Below are 26,411 nucleotides of genomic sequence, written 5' to 3' on the forward strand. Positions count from 1 at the left end.
TAATAAGCTGCTGTGTAGCCCCGGGGGCAGCCATTCGAACTGGAAAAATGGAGAAAAGGCACAGGTTACATAGCAGATAAAAGATAAGTTCTGTAGAATACAATAGTGTTTTATCTGTTATCTGCTATGTGCCTGTGCCTTTTCTCCTTTAAATGGCTGCCCCCATGGCTACACAGCAGCTTATTTATATAAATTATAGTAGACTTTCTGAAGTAAACACACAACTTTTACCAGTGCAGGGCAGCAGCACATTATATTTTAGTTACTTTTATACACTTTCATTTTTTGGTGCTACTGTTCCTTTAAAAGAGAAGGAAAAGTAAAACTAAGTAATCTTTATCAGAAATGTCTATGTAAATACAGCTATAAGCACTTACAGCACTTACAGTAAGTCCTCTATCAAAAGAAACATAACATTTCTTGTCTCTTTTTTTGTAAACATTATGTTCCAGTGTCTGACTTCCTTTCTCAGAAACAGCCTTAATTCCGGGGCCAGAGTCTGTGCAGTTCTCTCTTCTTTCCTGCTCCCACCGAATGCTAAGAATTCCCTCCCCCCTCCCTTAGGAATGTATGATCTCAGCTATAACAGCTAGAGACTGCAGGAAGGAAGCTACCAAAAATGGCAGCTGCTATCTTAAGTAAAAGGAGAAAGCTTCTAAAGCTGTTTACTCAAGGATGTTAATGGTTTCTGCAGAATAAATATATTGTTCTAGGCGGCATTAATGTGGCAAATCTATTGGCAGTAAAATGCCAAAATGACTTTCCTTCTCCTTCAAAGGGGTTGTTCACCTTACAAAACCTTTTACTATGATGTAGAGAGTGAAATTCTGTGACAATTTACAACCAGTCTTTATTTTTATTATTTGTGAATTATTTAGCTTCTTGTTCAACTCTCCATTGTGAAATTTCAACACCTATTTAGTTGCTTACCTTAGCAATCAGGCTGTGGTTTGAATAAGAGGCTGGAATATTAAGAGGAGAGGGCCTGAATAGAAAGATAAGTACTACAAAGTAACAATAACAATAGTTTTTGGCTGCTGGCATCAGTGACCCCCATCTGAAAGATGGAAATAGTCAGAAGATGGCATATAATTCAGCTCCGCCTCAGGGGTCCTAGCCAGAAGAGCTGAAATTATGATTTAAAAATAAGAATTTCCTCTCTTTTTGCTGCCTTTGGTATCATGCAGGGCACTGCCGCCCAAGTCTTCTCAACTCGGCTCATGGTAGCAGTGCCCCTGATATAACTGAAAAACTACACAAAATGGACACCGATTGAAAAGTTGCTATAACATACTAAAAGTTAACTTAAAGGTAAACTACCCCTTAAATGGCATGTATGATTAGTCACTGATTTCGCAGTTAGTGATTTTATCTTATACTTTTGCATAATGTGAACGATGTTCAAATAAATGATATATTTTTTTCTAGAGGATTTATTAAGGGGCCAGGTACATACAAGCAATTAAGCAAAGTTAAAATGAACAATAAATCACTGAAAATAAAATGCAAGTAGGGAATCAATGCGTTACTAATCTGCAGCCTTACAGAGCTATGCGTATGCACTTTGTGGCAACAGAGAAACATTTAATGGGAAGATAATGAGGCATTATTGTTTCCAAATGTCTCGTTAATCAGGCAAGTCCAAAGAAGTGCAGTTTGAGGGTATGAAAATCTGCAATTTAAACACCTAACCTCTGTAACATAATAGATGACAGGAAGTGTTTTATTCTTTAGTGGACCATGTGCACCCCTCTTACCTAAATAAACAAAGGGAATCTTGCTGAATTTACTGTTTAAAGAACAAAAAAAAAGCTAATCACAGGGGAATGTCATTCTTTTTATAACTGCTAAACTCAGACCCCAGGACCGCACTCCTTTTCTTTGAAAAACACACTGCCCAGGGTTACTACAGGTATGGGACCTGTTATCCTGAATGCTCAGGTTCTGGGGTTTTCCGGATAAGGGGTGTTTCCGTAATCTGGATCTCCATAAGTTTTTTAAAAAATAATTGACGTTAAATAAACCCAAGTAGGACTAAGAAGATTTCCATTCATCCAGGTCATGGTATATCTAGTAAAAGTAAATATAAAACAACTGGACTTGCTAAGTAATTATTGAAGATGTTTCACTACTCATCTGAGCAGCTTCTTCTGGGAAGTCCTTAGCATATAAACTCTTCCATTAATCCAATCACAATGGCACATTGTAAAGCTGGCCATACACGGGCAGATCTGCTCGATTGGCGATGTCGCCAAGCGAGTGGATCTTCACCCAATATCCCCACCTATGGGTGGGCGATATCGGGGAGGCATGTAGGTGAATTCGATCGTTTGGCCCTGGGGCCAAACGATCGAATTCTACACGCGGCAATGGGGGAGTCGGTTCGCTGGATTTTCTAACCTGCCCGATTGATATCTGGCCAATTTCAGGCCAGATATCGGTCGGCCAGGCCCCTCGGTTCTGCCCCTACACGGGCCGATAAGCTGCCGATATCGGCAGCTACTATCGGCCCGTGTATTGGGACCTTAACTCTTCACACAGGTGACACCTGAAACTCTCAGAGGTGTGAATGCTGTGGAGTTACTTTGATAGGATTACCAAAGTATCATGCAACTCCTATGAGTTACTTGTGAGAGTTGCATGAATGGATGTGTAAAGAGTTCTGAAACTGGTGGGGAACAGATGTTAGAACAGCATTGTATTTAGCAGACAGGTGGTGTTGAAGGCTCCACCTCTGTTTATGGATGGTTTCTCCACTTTAACATGAATAAACTCTTTTACACTTCTTTCATATCAGCGGTCTTCTTGTTCAAAATTTGGATGTTGCTTTTCTCAAAAGAGCGTCCCTTGTCTTTTAGGTGTAGAAATACAGCTGAGTCTTGCCCTGTAGAGTTCACCCTCCTATGCTGAGCCATTCGCTTGGAGAGCAGTTGCTTTGTGTTCCCAATGTATAGGTTTGTGCACTTCTCGCTACACTGGACTTTGTTTTTCCTTTGGTGTTGGATCCTTTGGGTGCACCAGTTTTTGTCTCAGTGTGTTTCTAGGTTTGAAAAACTCAACTGAAATGAAGAAGCTGCTCGGATGAGTAGTAAAACATCTTCAATGATTACTTAGCAAATCCAATTGCTTTAGATTTACTTATACTAGATAAACCCAAGAAGGATTACTTTGCTTTCAAAAAGGGTTAATACTATTTTAGTTGTTATCAAGTACAAGCTACTGTTTTATCATTACAGAGAAAAAGGAAATGTTTATTTTTTATTATTTAGTCAATTGGAGATGGCCTTCCTGTAATTCGGAGCTTTCTGTATAATTGGTTTTCAGATAACAGGTATTGTGCATCACCATCTTGTCTGGAATGGGCACTCCCAGTGATTAATGATTAAAATCATTACAAATGAATGTAGAAAGTACTAGGCACAAATAACTTTTTTTCCAGCTGTGAGTGGCACCACAGAATTAGAAATGTTTATCCAAAAATGTTTTATCAAAAGAAAAAAATAATAAAATACAAAAAACAAATATAAGATTTTGAAGGTCTAGTGTATGTCAAGAGATTTTAAGCCCTATTATTCATTTAATTAAGATGGCTTCGGATAACGTTAACTGTTGAGGGATATTTATCCCAAATGATTTCACCTTAATATTAAACCATCTTAATTAATTAAGTTATCATGCAGAATATGGCTTAGAAACTGCTTCCAAAGTTAACCATTTAGACTGGATATGCTGAAAAAAGATTAGGATATTTAGCAGTCCATCTATACAATCTGATAGGATAAGGTTGGGGGGTTCTAGGACTGACTAATTTGGGTTGATATAATTGATATGTTTGCATGACATATTAATGTAGTGCATTAATAGGCAAAATTTGCTCCCGTGTGCAGTCTTCACTTGTGACTGCTAGAAGGGCTGTACTAATCTAAAGTGGAAAGACAAGGGAGCGCATATAGGGCAGTACCTCTTCAAAAAAATATGTAAAACAAGAGAAGGGCCAAATGTACTTATAATGCGGTGTCTGGAAATATAGAAAAGTTTCACACAAAGTGTGCACACAAGTCCATTACTCCTCTTGGGTGGTTACTTACAAACGGCTATAAGATGATACATATATCACAACAGTTAGCGTGCAATGATTATTTCAATTTATATATTGCTTCTTGTATATAAAGTATTGTACAAGAGAAAACTGGAACAGACCGGGATCAATACAGTAATAGCAGTATTGGGGAGCTCAACCCTCTGTTAACTTACCCAAGCGGGTATCAGGTGCAAATACTGGAAGAACCTCACCTTGCATGGGGGTCAATATCCAACAACAAAAAATCCAGTAGCACACTGAAGATGCAAGCCGTGAAAAAATTGTGTTTTATTTGCCCAAGTACATATAAACAAGCAAAGATCAACGTTTCGGGACCCTCCGGACCCTTTCTCAAAATAGCTTGAGAAAGGGTCCGGAGGGTCCCGAAACGTTGCTCTTTGCTTGTTTATATGTACTAGGGATCAATACAGTATGAGAAATAAATACAAAAATACATTTACATTCAAGATGAAGTGTTAAGAGACAATAAAAAAAAGGAAAGAGGACAGGACTTTGTAGCCTGTGTGGCCTTGGCTACTATACATTATCTACTACAATGTCTATTTATTTGCGTCATGTTGAACATACTATAGCTGTATTCTGTTCTTTCAGCTTGGCCTTATGATGAACTGCTGTGCATTGCCAGTAATTTTCGGACTTAACAACAAAGTAAGTTGTTGAATACAACCCAATTAACTGATTTTGTACAAAAAATGTAAATTAAACTATACAGTTTTTGCCCTTTGACGGTCTAAATGTTCTATTTTAGAAAGCGATGCAATCAAAGCTTTGCAGTATAAATCATGTGCAATAGTTCTAATTGCAAAATACATTTTGTCAAGTGCTTTCAATTGTTCAATGATAGTTGTCGCCCTCTGCTGTTCAAAAAAATAAGTCACTGCAGTTCTGAGCCATTTTCTTCACAAATGCTATATTATTAACCAAGCAACAAACAGCCTGGATATAATTTGTGCTAAAAATAAAGGAATGGACTATAATGCTCATTCATCTTTATTCTAATGCTGTTAATATGGTAATTAAATAATATTATTTTTATTCACCTAAGATAAAGAATATGTTTGCATTATTCGTAGTACTGTGACCATCAGTAACTGCAAAAAGCAGCAGCGATAACTAGAGAAGCTACAGCAGTGGTTTTGGCCTAGTCTGAAGGCCTGTCCTTTTCTATTCCCTGCCCTGGTTGCTCTGACATATGAAACAATTTAACACAAGGCAGCAGACTGACAGACCCATCTTGCTGGAGGAGACTGACCTTTGCAACATTGTTTAAAAAGAAACAACCAGGAGTTCAGCAAATGCTGCTTCAATAGTAATTACATTAACAAATAACTTTTAAAGCACTGAAAATTTTTAATAAATTTATATAGGAAAGTTGCTTAGAATTATGTTCTCTTTTATTAGACAAAAACTTATTTTTGGGGTCGACACATCCTTTAAAAAAACAGTGCCAAAGCTCACAGGACAAAACATCTGATATGCCCTTTAATAAGGAACATACAAGCTTTTAGATAGATAGGCATAAAGGTAGACCATATGTATCTGAACTGTGTCCCCCAGATATGAAACTCCTGCCATTCCATGTTCTAGTCTCAATGTGCTTAGAGGTTCTCATCTATTATACCATTCTAGGTTTCGGGGTTTATTAAACCATTCTAGGTTTCTAGGTTTATGCAGTACTGGAATATCAGAAAGCAGCAATACATACAGCTCAGAGTACAACGAGATGGATACAGGTATAATCCTCAATATACTTACAAATACTATAGATAACATATATTATTAGATCCACTACACGTACCTGTTGTTGAAGCCATTTTTCCCTCTTCCTTTGCTTCCTCCTTAGGCTCTTAAGCTTATTTATTTCTCTCTTCTTTAGTCTTTGATTGATAGCTACCAAGCAGGAAGATGGAGGTGAAGGGTTGTCAGAGGGGCCAGTATCAACTGGAGGTACTTGTAAGTTATCTTCTGTCAGTGTTGAGTCTGGAGCCATGTTGGAAGTTGGAGTTGGCACATGAACAGTGTTGGTATCAGGATCCAAATATGGCTGTACTGCAAGCACACTTTCAGCACCAGTACTGCAACTGTCTTGAGTTTGTTCTCCCTCGGGTAATCTTGCTTGTGGGTTTTCACTGCCAAATCTGTAGTGACCACTAAACAATTGCCTTGAGGTTTCGCTGCATATGTTGAAACACACACCTGCTGCTTGACTACTGGATAACTCTATACTGTTATTTTCAAAAAGATCAAAGGAATTTTTAAAAAAATCAAAATCCAAACTACTTGATTTTCTATGAAAACCATTCTGGTTACACTTAGCCTTAATGGTTTCTGAAGCAGAGTCAGATTTATATAGACTAAAAGCTGTGGTCTTTGTCTCCCTCACCTCAGATTGTTTGGATGATTGCACTTCCAGGCACAGAGCCTCAGCTAATCTTCCCATCACTTGCTTGCTTTTCTCCATGGTTAAATTGTTGTGACTGTGCCTTTTTACCAATTCATCCATCACTCTACATTTCAGTTCCTTTTTACACACAGACCGCAATTTTGACTTTGGCACAGTCTTCACAAGTGGTTTAAGAATCCTTAATGGGAGAGCTGCTTCATAATCAATCTTGCTTTTACACAAATATAAAACTGTGCTCTGGCCACAAGAGCATTTTAGATTCCCAGCAAAGTTAAAGGCCCCAAGACGTGCCCCACAGACAGGGCAGTTCAGCTTCCCGGTAGTCCAGTGTGCCTAAAAGTAAGAAAGAGTGGAAATACATTGTTTCAGGGACACAAAACTGCTACAGTGACTTTTTGTTTGGCTACAAAAGAGTTTCCCTTTCTGGTTGGCTTTCTGTGATGAACAGGCTGATCAGCAAATAACACACTTTTCAGCCACAGCTGAAAGAGCAAGGCTAAGCAATTCAGAAGTCTCTAGAATATAATATATACAAGGTGGAAATATACAACATGCAAACGCTTTAAATAGGCTTCTATCTAAAGGTAACAAAATAAAAAAGGTGAATTTGAGAGTTTCCGGAAATGCTAGTTTTAAAATATTGTGTATAGTACTGAGGGTATATATTTACATATCTTTTAATAGATATATGATGTGGCAATAACTAAAACAGATACATTTACAAAGTAAAGCATTGTGCCTTTAAAATAGAGCACTGGCCTATTACAAAGATTCAGCTCAGAGGTATGTGTGTGTATTAGCACAGCCAGAGTGAGGTAACAATACTTCACATACAAAAAGATATGGGTGTAATAGAACTGCTATATCTCTGGCCAAGTACAGTAACCTTAATAAGAAGACTGTGGATTTCTATTTATCGGTATGTTTGATTTCCTTTTATACCCTTTCATACCTCTTCTACCAGTCTCTTTATCCAGTCTGGTACTGTTTCTACATCCATGTGCCATATGGTGCAAGAATTCAGATGATCTGAGGAGTCAAGATTGTTCTGCATAGAACAGAAAGGAATTTGGGGTTAGTCAAGGTGGCAATGAATTTTAGCAATAAGGTTTCCATCAAGAAATCATTTTATAATTAAATCCTTTGGAGATAAGAATTTTAATCTGACTTATTCAGAAAGGCTCCATGCCTTCATTAAAGTTTATGTTTTAAACCTAATTAGAGCTGTATTTACAGCGCCCGTGCTATGAAACAGAAAGCAGATAATAATCTGTGTGCTGTGGGAAGGACATTGCTAAACTGATGGGTCAAAAGGCCATGCTTGCTTGGAGGAGTGGGATTTGCATGAAATATTCCTGTTATTAATATAATTACGTTAAAAGAGTTTCATAAGTAATTGACATTTAGAGCGCTGATATTGATTAATTTACTTTGCCAAACACAGTCTGAAACATTACAAAGAATGATGCTGTTAAATAAATGGATAATTTGTTTGTAATCTGTAGGACAATCTTTTGCATCTAATAGTAAATAGGCAGGAACGAAATGTTTCATTAGGGAAACTGGCACATTGCAAATCATTTGCCACACCAGAAAATGACCCTCTGCTGGCCTGTATGAAAGTTGGCTGAAACACAGGTACCTGCCATTGCAGGAAATTCTGCCTAAAAACATGGCAGTGTGCATCTACAGGGTGCTTCTGTGTGTTTTGGCTAATAAAAAAAACGTTCAAAATGCCTGAAATCTCCCCATATGCCATTTCCCCAAGCTATACAAACACCTATTAAATCAAAAACAAGGTGAAAATAATTTATACTTCAAAATAGAAAATATACGTTGCCTTTAAGGGTAAATTGCACCCAGTGATTTGGGGGCTGAGTTTTTCATGAATCTAAAAACAAAGCACCATTGCGGTGACTGGTCATTTCCAAAGATTATTATTACATATTTAGACCCCGGCAACAAATTCCGCATCGCTGTACAATTAATCAGTGTATACACTGAACATTCAGATTCACATACAAAACAACCAATAACTGATACAAGAGGTAATGAGGGTCCTGTCCAAAATACCTTACCATCTAAAAAAGTTTCCCTTTCTCTTTGGCTCCTTGTCTAGCAGGTCTCAGCCCATCCTTGTCCAGGCAAGAGGGCAAGACTTGATAGAGTACGAGACGGAACTAAGGGTTGGCAGAAAAGGGTGGATGCTGGGGGGAGCGTGCCTAGGGCACAACGGTCAATTAATAGAAGGCCTAGTGGCCTATGCATTATGCTGTGTAACACAAAATTCACCAAAAAAATTGTGTAAAAAGCTGTGTAAAATAAATGGCAAATTTTGCTGTTCCACTGTAAGACATTCGTACTTCGTATCCGAACGATTGTAAACGGCCTGAAAACCTTTCTGACTTTGAAACTTCAGTGCATGATTTTGGAAGCCTCCCATAGGACTCAATGGCACTCTGCAGCTCCAACCTGGCCCAAGGAAAGTCTCCCATAGGGCTCAATGGCACTCTGCAGCTCCAACCTGGCCCAAGGAAAGTCTCCCATAGGGCTCAATGGCACTCTGCAGCTCCAACCTGGCCCAAGGAAAGTCTCCCATAGGGCTCAATGGCACTCTGCAGCTCCAACCTGGCCCAAGGAAAGTCTCCCATAGGGCTCAATGGCACTCTGCAGCTCCAACCCGGCCCAAGGAAAGTCTCCCATAGGACTCAATGGCACTTGCAGCGCCAACCCGGCCCAAGGAAAGTCTCCCATAGGACTCAATGGCACTCTGCAGCTCCAACCTGGCCCAAGGAAAGTATCCCATAAGGCTCAATGGCACTCTGCAGCTCCAACCTGGCCCAAGGAAAGTATCCCATAAGGCTCAATGGCACTCTGCAGCTCCAACCTGGCCCAAGGAAAGTCTCCCATAGGGCTCAATGGCACTCTGCAGCTCCAACCTGGCACAAGGAAAGTCTCCCATAGGGCTCAATGGCACTCTGCAGCTCCAACCTGGCACAAGGAAAGTCTCCCATAGGGCTCAATGGCACTCTGCAGCTCCAACCTGGCACAAGGAAAGTCTCCCATAGGGCTCAATGGCACTCTGCAGCTTCAACCTGGCCCAAGGAAAGTCTCCCATAGGACTCAATGGCACTCTGCAGCTCCAACCTGGCCCAAGGAAAGTCTCCCATAGGGCTCAATGGCACTCTGCAGCTCCAACCTGGCCCAAGGAAAGTATCCCATAAGGCTCAATGGCACTCTGCAGCTCCAACCTGGCCCAAGGAAAGTCTCCCATAGGGCTCAATGGCACTCTGCAGCTCCAACCTGGCACAAGGAAAGTCTCCCATAGGGCTCAATGGCACTCTGCAGCTCCAACCTGGCACAAGGAAAGTCTCCCATAGGGCTCAATGGCACTCTGCAGCTCCAACCTGGCACAAGGAAAGTCTCCCATAGGGCTCAATGGCACTCTGCAGCTTCAACCTGGCCCAAGGAAAGTCTCCCATAGGGCTCAATGGCACTCTGCAGCTCCAACCTGGCCCAAGGAAAGTCTCCCATAGGGCTCAATGGCACTCTGCAGCTCCAACCTGGCACAAGGAAAGTCTCCCATAGGGCTCAATGGCACTCTGCAGCTTCAACCTGGCCCAAGGAAAGTCTCCCATAGGACTCAATGGCACTCTGCAGCTCCAACCTGGCCCAAGGAAAGTCTCCCATAGGGCTCAATGGCACTCTGCAGCTCCAACCTGGCCCAAGGAAAGTATCCCATAAGGCTCAATGGCACTCTGCAGCTCCAACCCGGCCCAAGGAAAGTATCCCATAAGGCTCAATGGCACTCTGCAGCTCCAACCCGGCCCAAGGAAAGTATCCCATAGGGCTCAATGGCACTCTGCAGCTCCAACCCGGCCCAAGGAAAGTCTCCCATAGGACTCATTGGCACTCTGCAGCTCCAACCTGGCCCAAGGAAAGTATCCCATAAGGCTCAATGGCACTCTGCAGCTCCAACCCGGCCCAAGGAAAGTATCCCATAGGGCTCAATGGCACTCTGCAGCTCCAACCCGGCCCAAGGAAAGTCTCCCATAGGGCTCAATGGCACTCTGCAGCTCCAACCTGGCCCAAGGAAAGTCTCCCATAGGGCTCAATGGCACTCTGCAGCTCCAACCCGGCCCAAGGAAAGTATCCCATAAGGCTCAATGGCACTCTGCAGCTCCAACCTGGCCCAAGGAAAGTATCCCATAAGGCTCAATGGCACTCTGCAGCTCCAACCCGGCCCAAGGAAAGTATCCCATAGGGCTCAATGGCACTCTGCAGCTCCAACCCGGCCCAAGGAAAGTCTCCCATAGGACTCATTGGCACTCTGCAGCTCCAACCTGGCCCAAGGAAAGTATCCCATAAGGCTCAATGGCACTCTGCAGCTCCAACCCGGCCCAAGGAAAGTATCCCATAGGGCTCAATGGCACTCTGCAGCTCCAACCCGGCCCAAGGAAAGTCTCCCATAGGGCTCAATGGCACTCTGCAGCTCCAACCTGGCCCAAGGAAAGTCTCCCATAGGGCTCAATGGCACTCTGCAGCTCCAACCCGGCCCAAGGAAAGTCTCCCATAGGGCTCAATGGCACTCTGCAGCTCCAACCCGGCCCATGGAAAGCCTCCCATAGGGCTCAATGGCACTCTGCAGCTCCAACCCGGCCCAAGGAAAGCCTCCCATAGGGCTCAATGGCACTCTGCAGCTCCAACCTGGCCCAAAGAAAGTCCCGATACTGAAGCTTGAATAAATAACAAGCGTAGTTGTTGTGACAAATACGATTTTGTCGCACAAATTGCCGCAAAGCACGAAAAAGTGGCTTAAGTTAACGAAAATATCATAGAAAATACGCAAAGTTCTAAAAGTTAGAAAAATAAGAATTTTTCACATTCGTACCAATTCGTACTTTGAAAAATATGCCCCTAAGTAAGCTTTACCAGAAAGATTTATGTACAGCCATAAGGACTCACAGAAACAGAGTCCTCTATCAAAAGAAACAGGATTTCTTGTCTTTGCTTTCCTGTGCCAAAGCCACACACGTCTCTCCCCTCTCCTGCTCCCCCCTCTTAGGAATGTGTGATCTGAGCCAATCAGCAGGAAGCTTCCTCATAGTCTTGCAAACTGAGCATGTACACCGGTCTTGGTGCAGGAGTGAGGCATTATGGGAACTTTCTTTACAGAGCTCAGCGTTTTTTTTCCTATGAGGCTTCTGATCATCTGAACGGAAGAAATATGGGGAGACTTAAGGGCACTATTGAGAGAACTGAAGGTATGCCTGCAGCTTGAGATTAACTCTTTATTGGCCTTGCCTTCTCCTTTAAACCATCATAAAGCATATGAAACTCCAAGTGCTCAAAAACGTTTGCCTGGTACTATATGCTTACCTGTTAGTAACAGAATCTATGCTTATCTCTTATGAGAACTACTAATTACAAAAGCCATGCTACACAGCTTTCTATAACAGCATAAACGCTTATGTATTAAATACACACTTAGTTATTACATTTTAAATATATTGCCTTGCATAAAATTCATCAATATTGCTGCAGATTGAACAAAGAAAAGAAAGAACACATATTGTACTTACGTGGTTAAACCTGCATGCTTGATCCTTAATGAAGCTGTCAGAATTTGCTACACATTTTCTACATTTCCGACAACGTAGAAGAGCACTTAATTCTTCTCTACTCATTTTAATTAACAATGCCTAGGCTTTTCACACTCTATAAAACCAGCATAAAATGTAAGAGTTGAGTGAAACTTTTAAATGTGCCTTCAGCCAAGACATTTCATTGCTTGTGATATTCACAGCTCTGGGAAACAGTTTATTGTAGTTCCACCGCTGACATTCAAGCTGAGGCCTTTATTCTGCAGAGGGAAGGTGACAATGAAATCATGAAAAGAAGAACATACTGTATACAACTTTTCTATATCTGTTACTATTACTGTTGCAAAAAAATGTTTATATTTCACTTATGTGCAAGATTGTGGGAAGTAGCGGAAATCAAGGGAAAATGTTTTTTCTTACTGTTAGGATGTTATAGGCATTTTTGTGTTTGTATGGGGAAAATAATTTCTTGGTACTCATGCAATATACTATACCTTCAGGATTAGAGCTAATGTCCCACAAGACAAAGCAGAATCATTTGCACTCTATCTGAAAGGATCATTAACATTTTCTACACTGCTGCTTGGAATGTCACAGGCTGGTTTAACAATGAAAGAGAAAGAGACAAGGAGGCCTTAATCTGTCCGTACATGCCCAGATTTGGGTAGGCAGTTTGGCCAATATCAATTTCCTGACCCTCTGGGCATCTTTATCACCTCAGGGGTCAGTTTCAATATCCTATCACATTGCATCTGATCTATTCAAGCTGAAAATTTAATCTTACGCCTTGCTGGCAGGTACATGGTGCGTTGGCAGTCGAGAAAGGCTACTGGTTGATCCATAACATGAAAGGGTCAGTCAGTGATCCATAAACCATACAAAGAAAATGTAACTTACATAATTGAATGTGATCTCAACCACTAACCTAACAGAAACTAATAGAACGCTGTTATAGCAGGTGTACGAAAAATAAAATAGAATAATATTAGGGGATAGTTATATTATAACAATACATGTAACTTTAATTGTTAATAATATATTAATTTACATGTGGTTATACAATGCTAAAAAAGTGTCTAAATGACACCTACAGCTTATGTCAATCAACCCATAAGAATTAACCTTGATAAGGTATCGTTAAAATAGCTGGGACATAGAGAACACACTTAAAGGAAACCACCTAATATTGTAGGCAATAATAAATAATATATAGTGCTGATTTTACTTTGGCCAAAAAATGTATGTTATCTTTAAAAAAAGACCACTTTTCCTCCCTGGTCCCCATCTGTGTTTCAAATGAGGGATGGCTTGTCCTACACACCCCTGCCAGAAGAACAGAAAGAGGGGAATTGCCAGTCACAGCCCTGCAGGCACATAAGCAAGGACAAGATTCAGTCCCTTATCAGGTCAGCCCAGCAGCTGGTTGGTTCCTATCCCACAGTGCAGTGTGCTGAGTGTCACAGGCCCCCCTGAACAGCCTGCGAAAGGAAGAAGCAGGAAATGGAAAACATGTGAGGGGTGAATAGGGTTATGGGGGAAAATTTCAATAAATCAGCCTGAAACCCTACTTCTTTCAGAACATTTCTTTTAAATTTAGAAGAGTATAATGCACTGGCACATTCTTGATTTTCACACAATATGTCCTCCTTAAAAAAAAGACATGTTCTGAGTTGCAAGCCTAGCTGCTGCCTTCCTTAAACCTGACTGATTATCAGTCTCTAAATGCTATCTGATTCCCAATTCTTTAGGGTAATGACACACTGGGCTACTAGTAGCAGCTACTTGTCGTGACTACAAAAATAGACAATGATCATTTACTGCTAATTGTCTCTATGTATGTTTTAGCAGAGGAAATGCTCAGTATTGTCAATGACAGGTTATTTTCTGGTATTTAGTAGCCGTGACAAGCAGCTGCCACTAAGTAGCTCTGTGTTCTTCATCCTTAGATTTAACATAGGCAGATTCTACACAATCATATTTGATATTTCTGTGATATGTCTTAGTTTTTATCTGTGCAATTCCAATCAATTTCACTTTGCCTTGTTTAAAGAAAAAGGAAAAGTAAGATCACTGGGGGTGCCAAAATGTTAGGTACCCCCCAGTGATTGTAATTGCTTACCTTATACCCTGGGTTGGTGCTTCTGTTAAGAGAAAACTGCCCCAGCCTGGGGTAGCTGTGAACAAGGGATCCTCTTCCTTCTCTCATCTACCTGTGCAATCCCGGGGCTGGTGCATGTGCAGTAGAGGGAGAGAGGCAGCTTTTTTATTAAAGTTTGGCTTTTCACTCTACTGTGCATACGCAAGCAGCATGAAAACAGAAGAAGTAAGAGGATCGCACTCTTGCAGCTACCCTGGGCTGGTGCAGTTTTTTCCTAACAGGAGCACCAACCCAGGGTTTAAGGTAAGCAATTACAATCACTGGGGGGGTACCTAACATTTTGGCATCCCCAGTGGTCTTACCTTTCCTTCTTCTTCAAATATCTGTATTGATTGAGAGATAATTTTGTAAATGATTTCAGGTCTGCTTCTGCGAAGGTCTAAGAAACTGATATATTTACATCAGTATTTATATATTATTAGCAGGCAGGGCTGTGATGGCCTAGGTTAGATACCTGCCATAAACTGACAGATTTTAGCTGCCAATTTGGCTCCTTTAGACTGATTTGACAGCTTATCTGGCCTAAAATTGGGCAGATCTCGATCGGGCAGGTTTGATTTTCGGTTGGCTGTGGGACCGCATCGGCCCGCCATTTTGGCCTAGGGCCAAACGATTGAATTAGCCCGGTATCTCCCATATCGGGAGAAGATCTGCTCGCTTGGCGACATTGCTAGAGGAGTAAATCATCCTGTGTATGGCCATCTTAAGGCACAGGCTCGGCACCTGGCTTATGTACAAATTTTGTGGTATTTTTTTTTGTTTTGTTACATTATTGTGAAGTACTGCGTAATTCGGTGGCGCTATGTAAATAAATGATGATATCCTGCTCAAAATACCTTCATTGCCTCTTAGCATGCATGGCAAGCTGCAGCCACTAGATGTCACTGTATTTAAGAGTGGAACTGGTTAATAGCAAATCTTTTTTCTGGCAAAGAAGTAAAAAACAGGGGTACTTGCAGACACTAAAGTTTTTGCAGCATATTGGAATGCTGGCAAGTGTATTTCTGAGTTTCTGTGCAATTCTGAGTATGTATGTATAACACTTGTCTTAAAGCACTATGTACAATTTTAATATGTAGAAAATTACAAACAGAAAGGGCAAACGTGAAATGCAAAGTGATTTAAGTGCTTTGTGGATAAAAACACGGTAGGAAGAAATCCCCTGCCAAAGAGCTTACAATTTAAGTGGCTGCATAACAAACAGAATAAGAAGGCAAAAGTGCATAAAGGTTTGGGCATTTGCAAACGCCAAGACTGGACAAGATAATATTCAAGAGCTGCAAACGTTTGAGTTTCTGAGACTCTTTTTGAAGAGATTTTTGAAGTGTTCCCTTAGAGAGGAATTCAGGGATGGAATTCCAGAGTTAAGAGGAGTTAAGAAGCAGCAAGGTAGAAAAATAGAATTTGATTAGATGACCAGGAACATACAGGAAAGTGAAGGATTTATTATACTATCTTTTAATTAACAAACAACCATATTAAGAGATTTTACCAGGGCATAAACAGGTTCCCTCTTGAGGGCAGTGGCACACGAGGAGATTAGTTGCCTGCAGTTAATTCTCAGCTATTGTAGGCGACTAGCCTCAGCGAGATTCGACCCCCTCACTGACTTGCTCCAAGTGTCTCTGGTAAAGTGCTGGATATGGCAAGGTTTGCAGCAATCATTTCAATGGAAATAGAAATGATGATAATCTATTTACATGACATGACATGCTAATTAATCTATATGCCAAATTACTGCTTCCAGTTCTTTTGGCTAAACTAGTATATATTTTGTGTCATTATTTACAGCAAAACACAATGCACTACAGACTGTAAAGCAAATAACCAAAGCTAAGCAATATATACCAGCTTGTAATAAAGAACGTTTTAAAGCACTGATAACAAATGGAGATAGTAGTACTTATGCTGCTGCGTGGGATGTTTCTATATGTTATGTTATCTTAACTTGTCTGCTGTGAAAACAGTGTGCGTCTTTAGTAAATGACATCCTTACACATACGCATTTAAATCTGTGTTATTATAAACAACAAAATGAACAATAAACTCATTTCAATGCATTTACAGAAATGGCAATTACATACAGAGCTAGTCGATAACTATAAATTATTCATACTGATAACAATAGATGCTTCATTTTGTTTTTAAATGTCAGAAGCTACCCCCGAGCACAAGTAATTTAATTGGAGGAACTAATATGAATGTGTAAAGCACACACATTATAATTAACAAAGAAAATTAAATGTATAGTTGTTCATATATAATGTATTTATATATATATATCGAAGAGTGGGTTGCCATATCATACTGTAATGCACTACAATTATTCATTTTTAAATGCAACACATTTTTACTTTGTTTTATAAGTATAAGTAGTATAACATATCTCTTTTTATGATTCAAAACTAAACTCCAGGTGGGAAGACTAGAAATGACTAATTCTCCCTCCCTTCTCAGTCCTGAGCCACAGCTCTTCCTGCTATTTCATTTGTTCAGGTAGATGGCCAAAAAAATGGTGGCCACTTGCACAAGATCTATACATTTTGTTTAATGGAACCCTACAAATCAATAACAACTTATCAGTCAGTCTCCAATAGTTTTCCTCTAGAACCAGTACAATTTCAACATGCCCTATTTATCTACAGCAGTGATCCCCAACCAGTGGCTTGCGAGCAACATGTTGCTTACCAACCCCTTGATGTTGCTCCCAGTGGCCTCAGAGAAGGAGCTTACTTTTAGAGCCACATTTTGGTTGGATAAAAACGTGTATGCATCCAAACAGAGCCTCCTGTAAGCTACCAGTGCACACAGGAGCTAACAAGTAGCCATTCACAGCCCATATTTGGCCCCCCATAAACTTTTTTTTATGTTTGTGTTGTTCCCCAACTCATGGCTCATGGGTAAAAAAAAAAAGGTTAAGGGCCTTTGGGATAGGGTAACATATGGTTTAGCCCGTGCATGGTCGACTTTGGTGAGACTACAGCCTCTTGGTGGTATTCAGATCCGTTTGACTTAATGTAATAACTCCAGGGTATATAGACATAAGTGAAAGAGTGAACAGACTGTATATCAAGTAAACCAGTAGTACAGACTAGGTAAAGCCCTATGGAACAAAAATATTGCTCATAGTGGAAAATGTTATATTTTGTTTCCCAACATTCTCAGTTTCTACTTTTAGTAGAAAACTTTTTATTGCCTGTGGAACAGCTGGATTGTCCCATAAAAAATGGACTACAAAAGAGTCTGTAACCAGCACAGAACTACTAAACAAGCACAAGAAACAGAAAACAATTTGATGTAAATGAGACAGAAAGAAATAGCCACAAGTAAAAATGAAAAGCACAATAAAATAGGAAGTTAAGCTAAAAAATTAGTCTGAAGCTGGCAATACAGCTACAAATATTAATTGGTTTGTTGACTGGAGAGTTTTTAAAATTTAATCTGCCAATTCACAGTATTGGTCAATGTATGGTCCATAAGCAGATAAGGAAGTGAAGATGAGCTGTAACCTGCAGAACAATAGAAAGGTGGCCATAACGAGTATGGCCCCTCCTACAGTAACTGTTAATTTAGCCCAGGGGCGACTTGTTAGATTCTGAAAAGGATCAGCCTATGTGTAGCTACTATGAAATACTCAATTCAAATTTTAATTTTATATTGTTATCAATAGCATTTTGCAGGAAAAATCAACTGGTAGAAGCAGAAGGTGATTTCACAGGGAAGAATGACATTCTGTGATACATTTTCTGACCTTTAAAAATGTTTAGCCATGATGTGGTCAGTCTGCAGGGAAGCCATCTATGTACTAGAAACAGGATATACCTGCAGTGAACTCGAAATCTAATGATGACCACACACACGGATCTCTATTGTACCACTTCAGTCACTGTATTAAAATTTCAAGAGCTTGATACAATGAAACATAGGAAATTCCAATATATATTGGAATGAATTAAAAGAAAAATGCTTCTCAACACAAAAATAAAATAAATAATAAGAGCACAATTCTGTGCTAGACTGCACAGTAATTCCAGGAGTGAGAGATGGAGTGTATACTGCACATTCAGCACCCTAAGATTCTTAGTTCCATGAGAAAGAAACATGCAGCACAAATCCCTATTCTGAATATGTATGCACTCTGCAAATATAAAAACACACCAGCATCAAAGGGCAATAAATAAAACAAGTAAACCTAAATTATAAGGTTTTGTTATTTTGTTCCAGCCTGGCAATATGCTACCTTTAACTGGCATTTATTTTGTACATTAATTGTAAGGTGTATGGTGCACACTGAGTCTGGCCAATATCCATGTATTACACGTGCTGATGCACTTTGTTGTCGAATTTATGCTGCGTTGGCAGATAAAGAAGTGGAAAGGAACAGAAACTCCACTTCACTTCTTGCTATTGTTTGCACAAACAATTGGAACAATAGACAGGTACCGTCGCCCCCCCCCCCATATGTTCTCTGTCTGTTCTGCCCATGGGCCAACAAGGCTCGAAGAATAAATGGTCATTTGTTTGCAGATGCCTTCTAACTTGGAGAGTCCATGTTATTCAGCCATACCAACTAAATACAATATTCTACAGACAATATTATTTCAATAGTGCTGAAATATTCTAAAGTACTTTATAGATGTATAATTCATTGACATCAGTCTCTATGCCAGTCATAGTTACATAGGGTTGAAAAAAGACCAGAGTCCATCAAGTTCAACCTTTCCAAGTAAACCCAGAACACACAACCTATACTTACCAATCTATACTATCACATACATAAACTATATATACAAACATTAATACTAACTGTAGATATTAGTATCACAACAGCCTTGGATACAGTCAAATTAAAGCTGGCCATACGATATGCCATCCACAGAGAATGACCATGTAAAAAGATATCATTTTTTTAGATTGTTTGCTATATTTTGCAGCATGCTCTGCTCTTTCAGTGAGAATTTTTTCATCAAAAATATCTAAGTATGCGTTACGGTATATTACAGCACTTTTGCTTTGTGTTTTATTAATTTATTTTTTTATGGTGACAAGGTACTACTATAACTACTTTGTTAATCGGCCTAACATAAAAAAAAAAATATATATATAAATAAATATACATTTGCCTTTTATTTATTTGTATTTTAAATTCAGTTCCAATAGGCTGCTGTCTTTTCATGACTTTCGTTTGTTAACTTCAACATTTAACCCAACCCTCTAAAATAAAGCCTTTTGCAGTAAAAGGTCGCTTAGAGATGACGATCTATTTGACCCATCCACTGACAGCTTTCATCGTTTTATGACATAAACAGAGCTGTACCTATAGAGGAAGCCAACCCTGTAGGCAGGGTTTGCAACTCTGTGTCAGGCCCCTCCAAAGATTTTTTGGGGGGCTGGCGCAGGAGTAGTTACGCCACTGGACTGAAATTTTTAAAGCTGTCTGATCAATTGTTGTGATAATGCTGCCAGAACAATTGGAAATTTTGTGAGACAAAATCTGCCCATGTATGGCCACCTTTACATTCCATCATAGTAACATAACAGTTAATTTTATCAGGAGCCAATTAATTTAAAAACTTAAAACTGGAGTAAAGGTGGCCATACACGGGCCGACTATAGCTGCCGATATCGGTCCCTTGGACCGATTCGGCAGCTAATCGGCCCGTGTATGGGGAGAGCAGAGCGGCCTGGCCGACCGATATCTGGCCTGAAATTGGCCAGATCTCGATCGGCCAGGTTAGAAAATCTGGTCGGATCGGGGACCGCATCGGCTCGTTGATGCGGTCCCCGATCCGACTGCCCCATTGCCGCCCACATAATCCGATCGTTTGGCCCCAGGGCCAAACGATCGAATTATTATTGTTTTTACCTAAATGGTCCCCGATATCACCCACCCGTAGGTGGGGATATCGGGGGAAGATCCGCTCGCTTGGCGACATCGCCAAGCGAGCGGATCTGCTCGTGTATGGCCACCTTAAACCCACATATGCACAGGGAGAACATACAACCCCCACCTGAAATCCGACCTACTTAAAGGACATGCAAACCCCACACACAAAAATGTAATCAGTAAGGCTGCAACATCTCCTTAAGGTGGCCATACACGAGCAGATCCGCTCGCTTGGCGATGTCGCCAAGCGAGCGGATCTTCACCCGATATCCCCACCTACGGGTGGGTGATATCGGGGAGAATTTAGGTAAAAAAAAAAAATAATCCGATCGATGGGGCCAAACGATCGGATTATGTGGGCAGCAATGGGGCAGTCGGTTCGGGGACCGCATCAATGAGCCGATGCGTTCCCCGATCCGACCTGATTTTCTAACCTGGCCGATCGAGATCTGGCCAATTTCAGGCCAGATATCGGTCGGCCAGGCCGCTCTGCTCTCCCCATACACGGGCCGATTAGCTGCCGAATCGGTCCAAGGGACCGATATCGGCAGCTATAGTCGGCCCGTGTATGGGGACCTTTAATCACTAAGGGGTCCATTCATGAAACCACAAATTTTTTTTTTGAGAATTTTTTTTTTTTTTTTAAATTTATAGAACTTTTTGTAATGTTCACAATAATTTAATTCAAATTCTACAACTTTTTTGTGGTTTACGTTAACTTCCATGAAAAAGTCGTATTTTTTGCAGCGACTATGACCATTTCGGAATTCATTCAAGCTTTGGTATTGTGACTATCTTTTGGCCAGATTGGATCTATAGAGTGCCATTGAGTCCTATGGAAGGCTTCCAAAATCATACATTTAAGGTTTCAAAGCCAAAAAGGTTTTCGTGCCGTTTATGAACATCCGGGTCAGAAAATTTTGTGAATTTCGGAACGCAACCATGATATTTTCATTTGACCAAGAAAAGAATTTGTGACATTTTCGCACATCAGAAATTATCATGTTTATTCCAAATTATTTCCAAACGTGATTTTAACCACCCAAAGTTTGTGGTTTAATGAATGGGTCCCTTAGATTTCCTTCTCCTCCTGTAACCCACTCGGCCCCCTCCTTCAGGAATTCGCTTCGACTTCTGGCTTGTGGGCATGCTCAGTTGTCCTAAAATCAGATTAACACGCCCACCAGTCTAACAGCCAGCAAAGAGATGGCATTGCTGGTTCCCATTGAAACTCAGCTCTAGCTGTCTGCTTCAATTTTTTTCTCCCAACCTCCTCTCCTGAGCTCAGCTCAAACAAAGCAGAACTTTTACCAGATAGTTCTGCCGATGTGAGCCTGTATTCTTGCTGAAATGTATGCTGAATAAGGGTCTGTGTGTAGGCTGTTTGCAGATTTAAATGTATCTGATTATGTATCCGGGTGAAAGCTGCTTATTTGCTTTAGGAAAATGTGATGGTGCTGGCAAACAGAGGGGATATATGCAGTACAAATGATGCCATTTGGGTGGGGAGACATGCCCAACTGACATACATTCAGGGTCGGACTGGGCTGCCAGGACACCGGGAAAAATCCTGGTGGGCCCTGGCAGCCCAGACCCGACCCTTGCCTGCACTCCCCATGCCCGACGGCTCCTCCCCTGATGCGTTAAATTTACACGCTTGGGAGAGGACGTTGGGTGGGGGGCCCTGTGGGTGGGGGGGGGGGGGGCGTTGCCTGCAGGGCCCCTGGGGTGACCCTCCCAAGTCTGACCCTGTATACATTGTAGGCAAACGTAGGCTTTACATGTCCTTTAAGCTGGCCATAAGCATTCAGATTTTAGTCTTCTTCCGACGAACGTTTGGATATCGATCATACATTTAAATGCAATGATCTAAAACTAATATTTAGATTTAACTTGTAGGATAAATTATTAAATATAACAAATCGCAAATCGGAGGATGTTCTCACCATAAAATAAAGGCAGACACTAAGGGGCAGATTTACTAATCCACAAATCCGAATCCCGAAAGGGAAAAAATCGTATTGATTTGACTTTATCGTACTTTGTGCGACTATTTTGTCGCCGTCACGATGAAAAAGTCGTGGAAAATATACGAAAAAATCACGGGACATACGAAAAAGTCGCGACGGCGACGAAAAAGTTACAAAAATACCGATCATTATGAAAAAATGCATTCGGACGCTTTTGGACCGTTCGTGGATTAGTAAATCTCCCCCTAACTGTATGAATGTGACTTTCTGGAAATGCACTGTAAGCCCCCATGGATATATTGTCAGATACACACTACATGCACAGATTTTATTATTATCTGAAACCTGTCCGATCGACTAAACGACTGAGCAAAATGGTGTGAAAATGATTGGCCTGAAAGCATTGTATCAGTGTGTATGTATCAGTGTGTATGTACCAGTGTGTGTGTATCAGTGTGTACGTACCAGTGTGTGTGTATCAGTGTGTACGTATCAGTGTGTATGTATCAGTGTGTATGTATCAGTGTGTATGTACCAGTGTGTGTGTATCAGTGTGTACGTACCAGTGTGTGTGTATCAGTGTGTACGTATCAGTGTGTATGTATCAGTGTGTATGTATCAGTGTGTATGTATCAGTGTGTATGTACCAGTGTATGTATCAGTGTGTGTATCAGTGTGTACGTACCAGTGTGTACGTATCAGTGTATGAATCAGTGTGTGTATCAGTGTGTACGTACCAGTGTGTATGTATCAGTGTGTATGTATCAGTGTGTATGTACCAGTGTGTGTATCAGTGTGTATGTACCAGTGTGTGTGTGTATCAGTGTGTATGTACCAGTGTGTGTGTATCAGTGTTTATGTATCAGTGTGTATGTATCAGTGTGTGTGTATCAGTGTGTATGTACCAGTGTGTGTGTATCAGTGTGTATGTATCAGTGTGTATGTATCAGTGTGTATGTATCAGTGTGTGTATCAGTGTGTGTATCAGTGTGTATGTACCAGTGTGTGTGTATCAGTGTGTGTGTATCAGTGTGTATGTATCAGTGTGTATGTATCAGTGTGTGTGTACCAGTGTGTGTGTATCAGTGTGTGTGTATCAGTGTGTGTGTACCAGTGTGTGTGTACCAGTGTGTATGTACCAGTGTGTATGTATCAGTGTGTATGTACCAGTGTGTGTGTACCAGTGTGTGTGTACCAGTGTGTATGTACCAGTGTGTGTGTATCAGTGTGTATGTATCAGTGTGTATGTATCAGTGTGTATGTACCAGTGTGTATGTACCAGTGTGTGTGTACCAGTGTGTGTGTGTACCAGTGTGTGTGTATCAGTGTGTGTGTGTACCAGTGTGTGTGTATCAGTGTGTGTGTACCAGTGTGTATGTACCAGTGTGTATGTACCAGTGTGTATGTATCAGTGTGTGTGTATCAGTGTGTGTGTATCAGTGTGTGTGTACCAGTGTGTGTGTACCAGTGTGTGTGTATCAGTGTGTGTGTACCAGTGTGTGTGTATCAGTGTGTATGTACCAGTGTGTATGTACCAGTGTGTATGTAGCAGTGTGTATGTACCAGTGTGTATGTACCAGTGTGTGTGTATCAGTGTGTGTGTACCAGTGTGTATGTACCAGTGTGTATGTACCAGTGTGTGTGTATCAGTGTGTGTGTATCAGTGTGTGTGTACCAGTGTGTGTGTATCAGTGTGTGTGTGTACCAGTGTGTGTGTAGCAGTGTGTGTGTAGCAGTGTGTGTGTATCAGTGTGTGTGTACCAGTGTGTGTGTATCAGTGTGTGTGTATCAGTGTGTGTGTATCAGTGTGTGTGTACCAGTGTGTATGTAGCAGTGTGTGTGTACCAGTGTGTGTGTATCAGTGTGTGTGTACCAGTGTGTGTGTGTACCAGTGTGTATGTACCAGTGTGTATGTAGCAGTGTGTATGTACCAGTGTGTATGTAGCAGTGTGTATGTACCAGTGTGTATGTACCAGTGTGTGTATCAGTGTGTATGTACCAGTGTGTATGTATCAGTGTGTATGTACCAGTGTGTGTGTACCAGTGTGTGTGTATCAGTGTGTGTGTATCAGTGTGTGTGTATCAGTGTGTGTGTGTATCAGTGTGTGTGTATCAGTGTGTGTGTACCAGTGTGTGTGTATCAGTGTGTGTGTACCAGTGTGTGTGTATCAGTGTGTGTGTACCAGTGTGTGTGTACCAGTGTGTGTGTATCAGTGTGTATGTACCAGTGTGTATGTACCAGTGTGTATGTAGCAGTGTGTATGTACCAGTGTGTGTGTATCAGTGTGTGTGTACCAGTGTGTATGTACCAGTGTGTATGTACCAGTGTGTGTGTATCAGTGTGTGTGTATCAGTGTGTGTGTACCAGTGTGTGTGTACCAGTGTGTGTGTACCAGTGTGTGTGTAGCAGTGTGTGTGTAGCAGTGTGTGTGTATCAGTGTGTGTGTACCAGTGTGTGTGTATCAGTGTGTGTGTATCAGTGTGTGTGTATCAGTGTGTGTGTACCAGTGTGTATGTAGCAGTGTGTGTGTACCAGTGTGTGTGTATCAGTGTGTATGTACCAGTGTGTGTGTGTACCAGTGTGTATGTACCAGTGTGTATGTAGCAGTGTGTATGTAGCAGTGTGTATGTACCAGTGTGTATGTACCAGTGTGTGTGTATCAGTGTGTATGTACCAGTGTGTGTGTACCAGTGTGTGTGTACCAGTGTGTATGTAGCAGTGTGTGTGTACCAGTGTGTATGTAGCAGTGTGTGTGTACCAGTGTGTGTGTACCAGTGTGTATGTACCAGTGTGTGTGTACCAGTGTGTGTATCAGTGTGTATGTACCAGTGTGTATGTACCAGTGTGTATGTACCAGTGTGTGTGTACCAGTGTGTGTGTATCAGTGTGTGTGTATCAGTGTGTGTGTATCAGTGTGTGTGTGTATCAGTGTGTGTGTATCAGTGTGTATGTACCAGTGTGTGTGTATCAGTGTGTGTGTACCAGTGTGTGTGTACCAGTGTGTGTGTACCAGTGTGTGTGTACCAGTGTGTGTGTATCAGTGTGTGTGTATCAGTGTGTGTGTACCAGTGTGTGTGTACCAGTGTGTGTGTACCAGTGTGTGTGTACCAGTGTGTGTGTACCAGTGTGTATGTACCAGTGTGTATGTACCAGTGTGTGTGTACCAGTGTGTGTGTACCAGTGTGTGTGTATCAGTGTGTGTGTACCAGTGTGTGTGTATCAGTGTGTGTGTATCAGTGTGTGTGTATCAGTGTGTGTGTATCAGTGTGTGTGTACCAGTGTGTGTGTACCAGTGTGTGTGTACCAGTGTGTGTGTACCAGTGTGTGTGTATCAGTGTGTGTGTATCAGTGTGTGTGTACCAGTGTGTGTGTATCAGTGTGTATGTACCAGTGTGTGTGTAGCAGTGTGTGTGTACCAGTGTGTGTGTACCAGTGTGTGTGTACCAGTGTGTGTGTATCAGTGTGTATGTACCAGTGTGTATGAACCAGTGTGTGTGTACCAGTGTGTGTGTACCAGTGTGTGTGTACCAGTGTGTGTGTACCAGTGTGTGTGTACCAGTGTGTGTGTATCAGTGTGTGTGTACCAGTGTGTGTGTATCAGTGTGTGTGTACCAGTGTGTGTGTATCAGTGTGTGTGTATCAGTGTGTATGTACCAGTGTGTATGAACCAGTGTGTATGTAGCAGTGTGTATGTACCAGTGTGTATGTACCAGTGTGTATGTACCAGTGTGTGTGTACCAGTGTGTGTGTACCAGTGTGTGTGTATCAGTGTGTGTGTACCAGTGTGTGTGTACCAGTGTGTGTGTACCAGTGTGTGTGTATCAGTGTGTGTGTACCAGTGTGTATGTACCAGTGTGTGTGTACCAGTGTGTGTGTAGCAGTGTGTGTGTACCAGTGTGTGTGTACCAGTGTGTGTGTACCAGTGTGTGTGTATCAGTGTGTATGTACCAGTGTGTATGAACCAGTGTGTGTGTACCAGTGTGTGTGTACCAGTGTGTGTGTACCAGTGTGTGTGTACCAGTGTGTGTGTACCAGTGTGTGTATCAGTGTGTGTGTACCAGTGTGTGTGTATCAGTGTGTGTGTACCAGTGTGTGTGTATCAGTGTGTGTGTATCAGTGTGTATGTACCAGTGTGTATGAACCAGTGTGTATGTAGCAGTGTGTATGTACCAGTGTGTATGTACCAGTGTGTGTGTACCAGTGTGTGTGTATCAGTGTGTGTGTATCAGTGTGTGTGTACCAGTGTGTGTGTACCAGTGTGTGTGTACCAGTGTGTGTGTACCAGT

General features: G+C 41.3%; 1 protein-coding gene across 2 annotated transcripts in view; it reads right to left on the minus strand.

Moving 5' to 3' along the window:
* Positions 1-26,411, minus strand: part of rnf180 (ring finger protein 180) — a 50,867-nt gene that overhangs the window by 21,983 nt on the left and 2,473 nt on the right. For both annotated transcript variants that reach the window (NM_001114254.2, XM_012954387.3), the window contains 3 exon segments: positions 5,901-6,839; positions 7,459-7,554; positions 12,089-12,369. In NM_001114254.2, the coding sequence (NP_001107726.2) occupies positions 5,901-6,839; positions 7,459-7,554; positions 12,089-12,193 (1,140 nt within the window). In that variant the 5' untranslated portion in view covers positions 12,194-12,369.

This window comes from Xenopus tropicalis, chromosome 1 (genome assembly GCF_000004195.4).
Source record: "Xenopus tropicalis strain Nigerian chromosome 1, UCB_Xtro_10.0, whole genome shotgun sequence".
In the NCBI taxonomy this organism is placed as follows: domain Eukaryota; kingdom Metazoa; phylum Chordata; class Amphibia; order Anura; family Pipidae; genus Xenopus; species Xenopus tropicalis.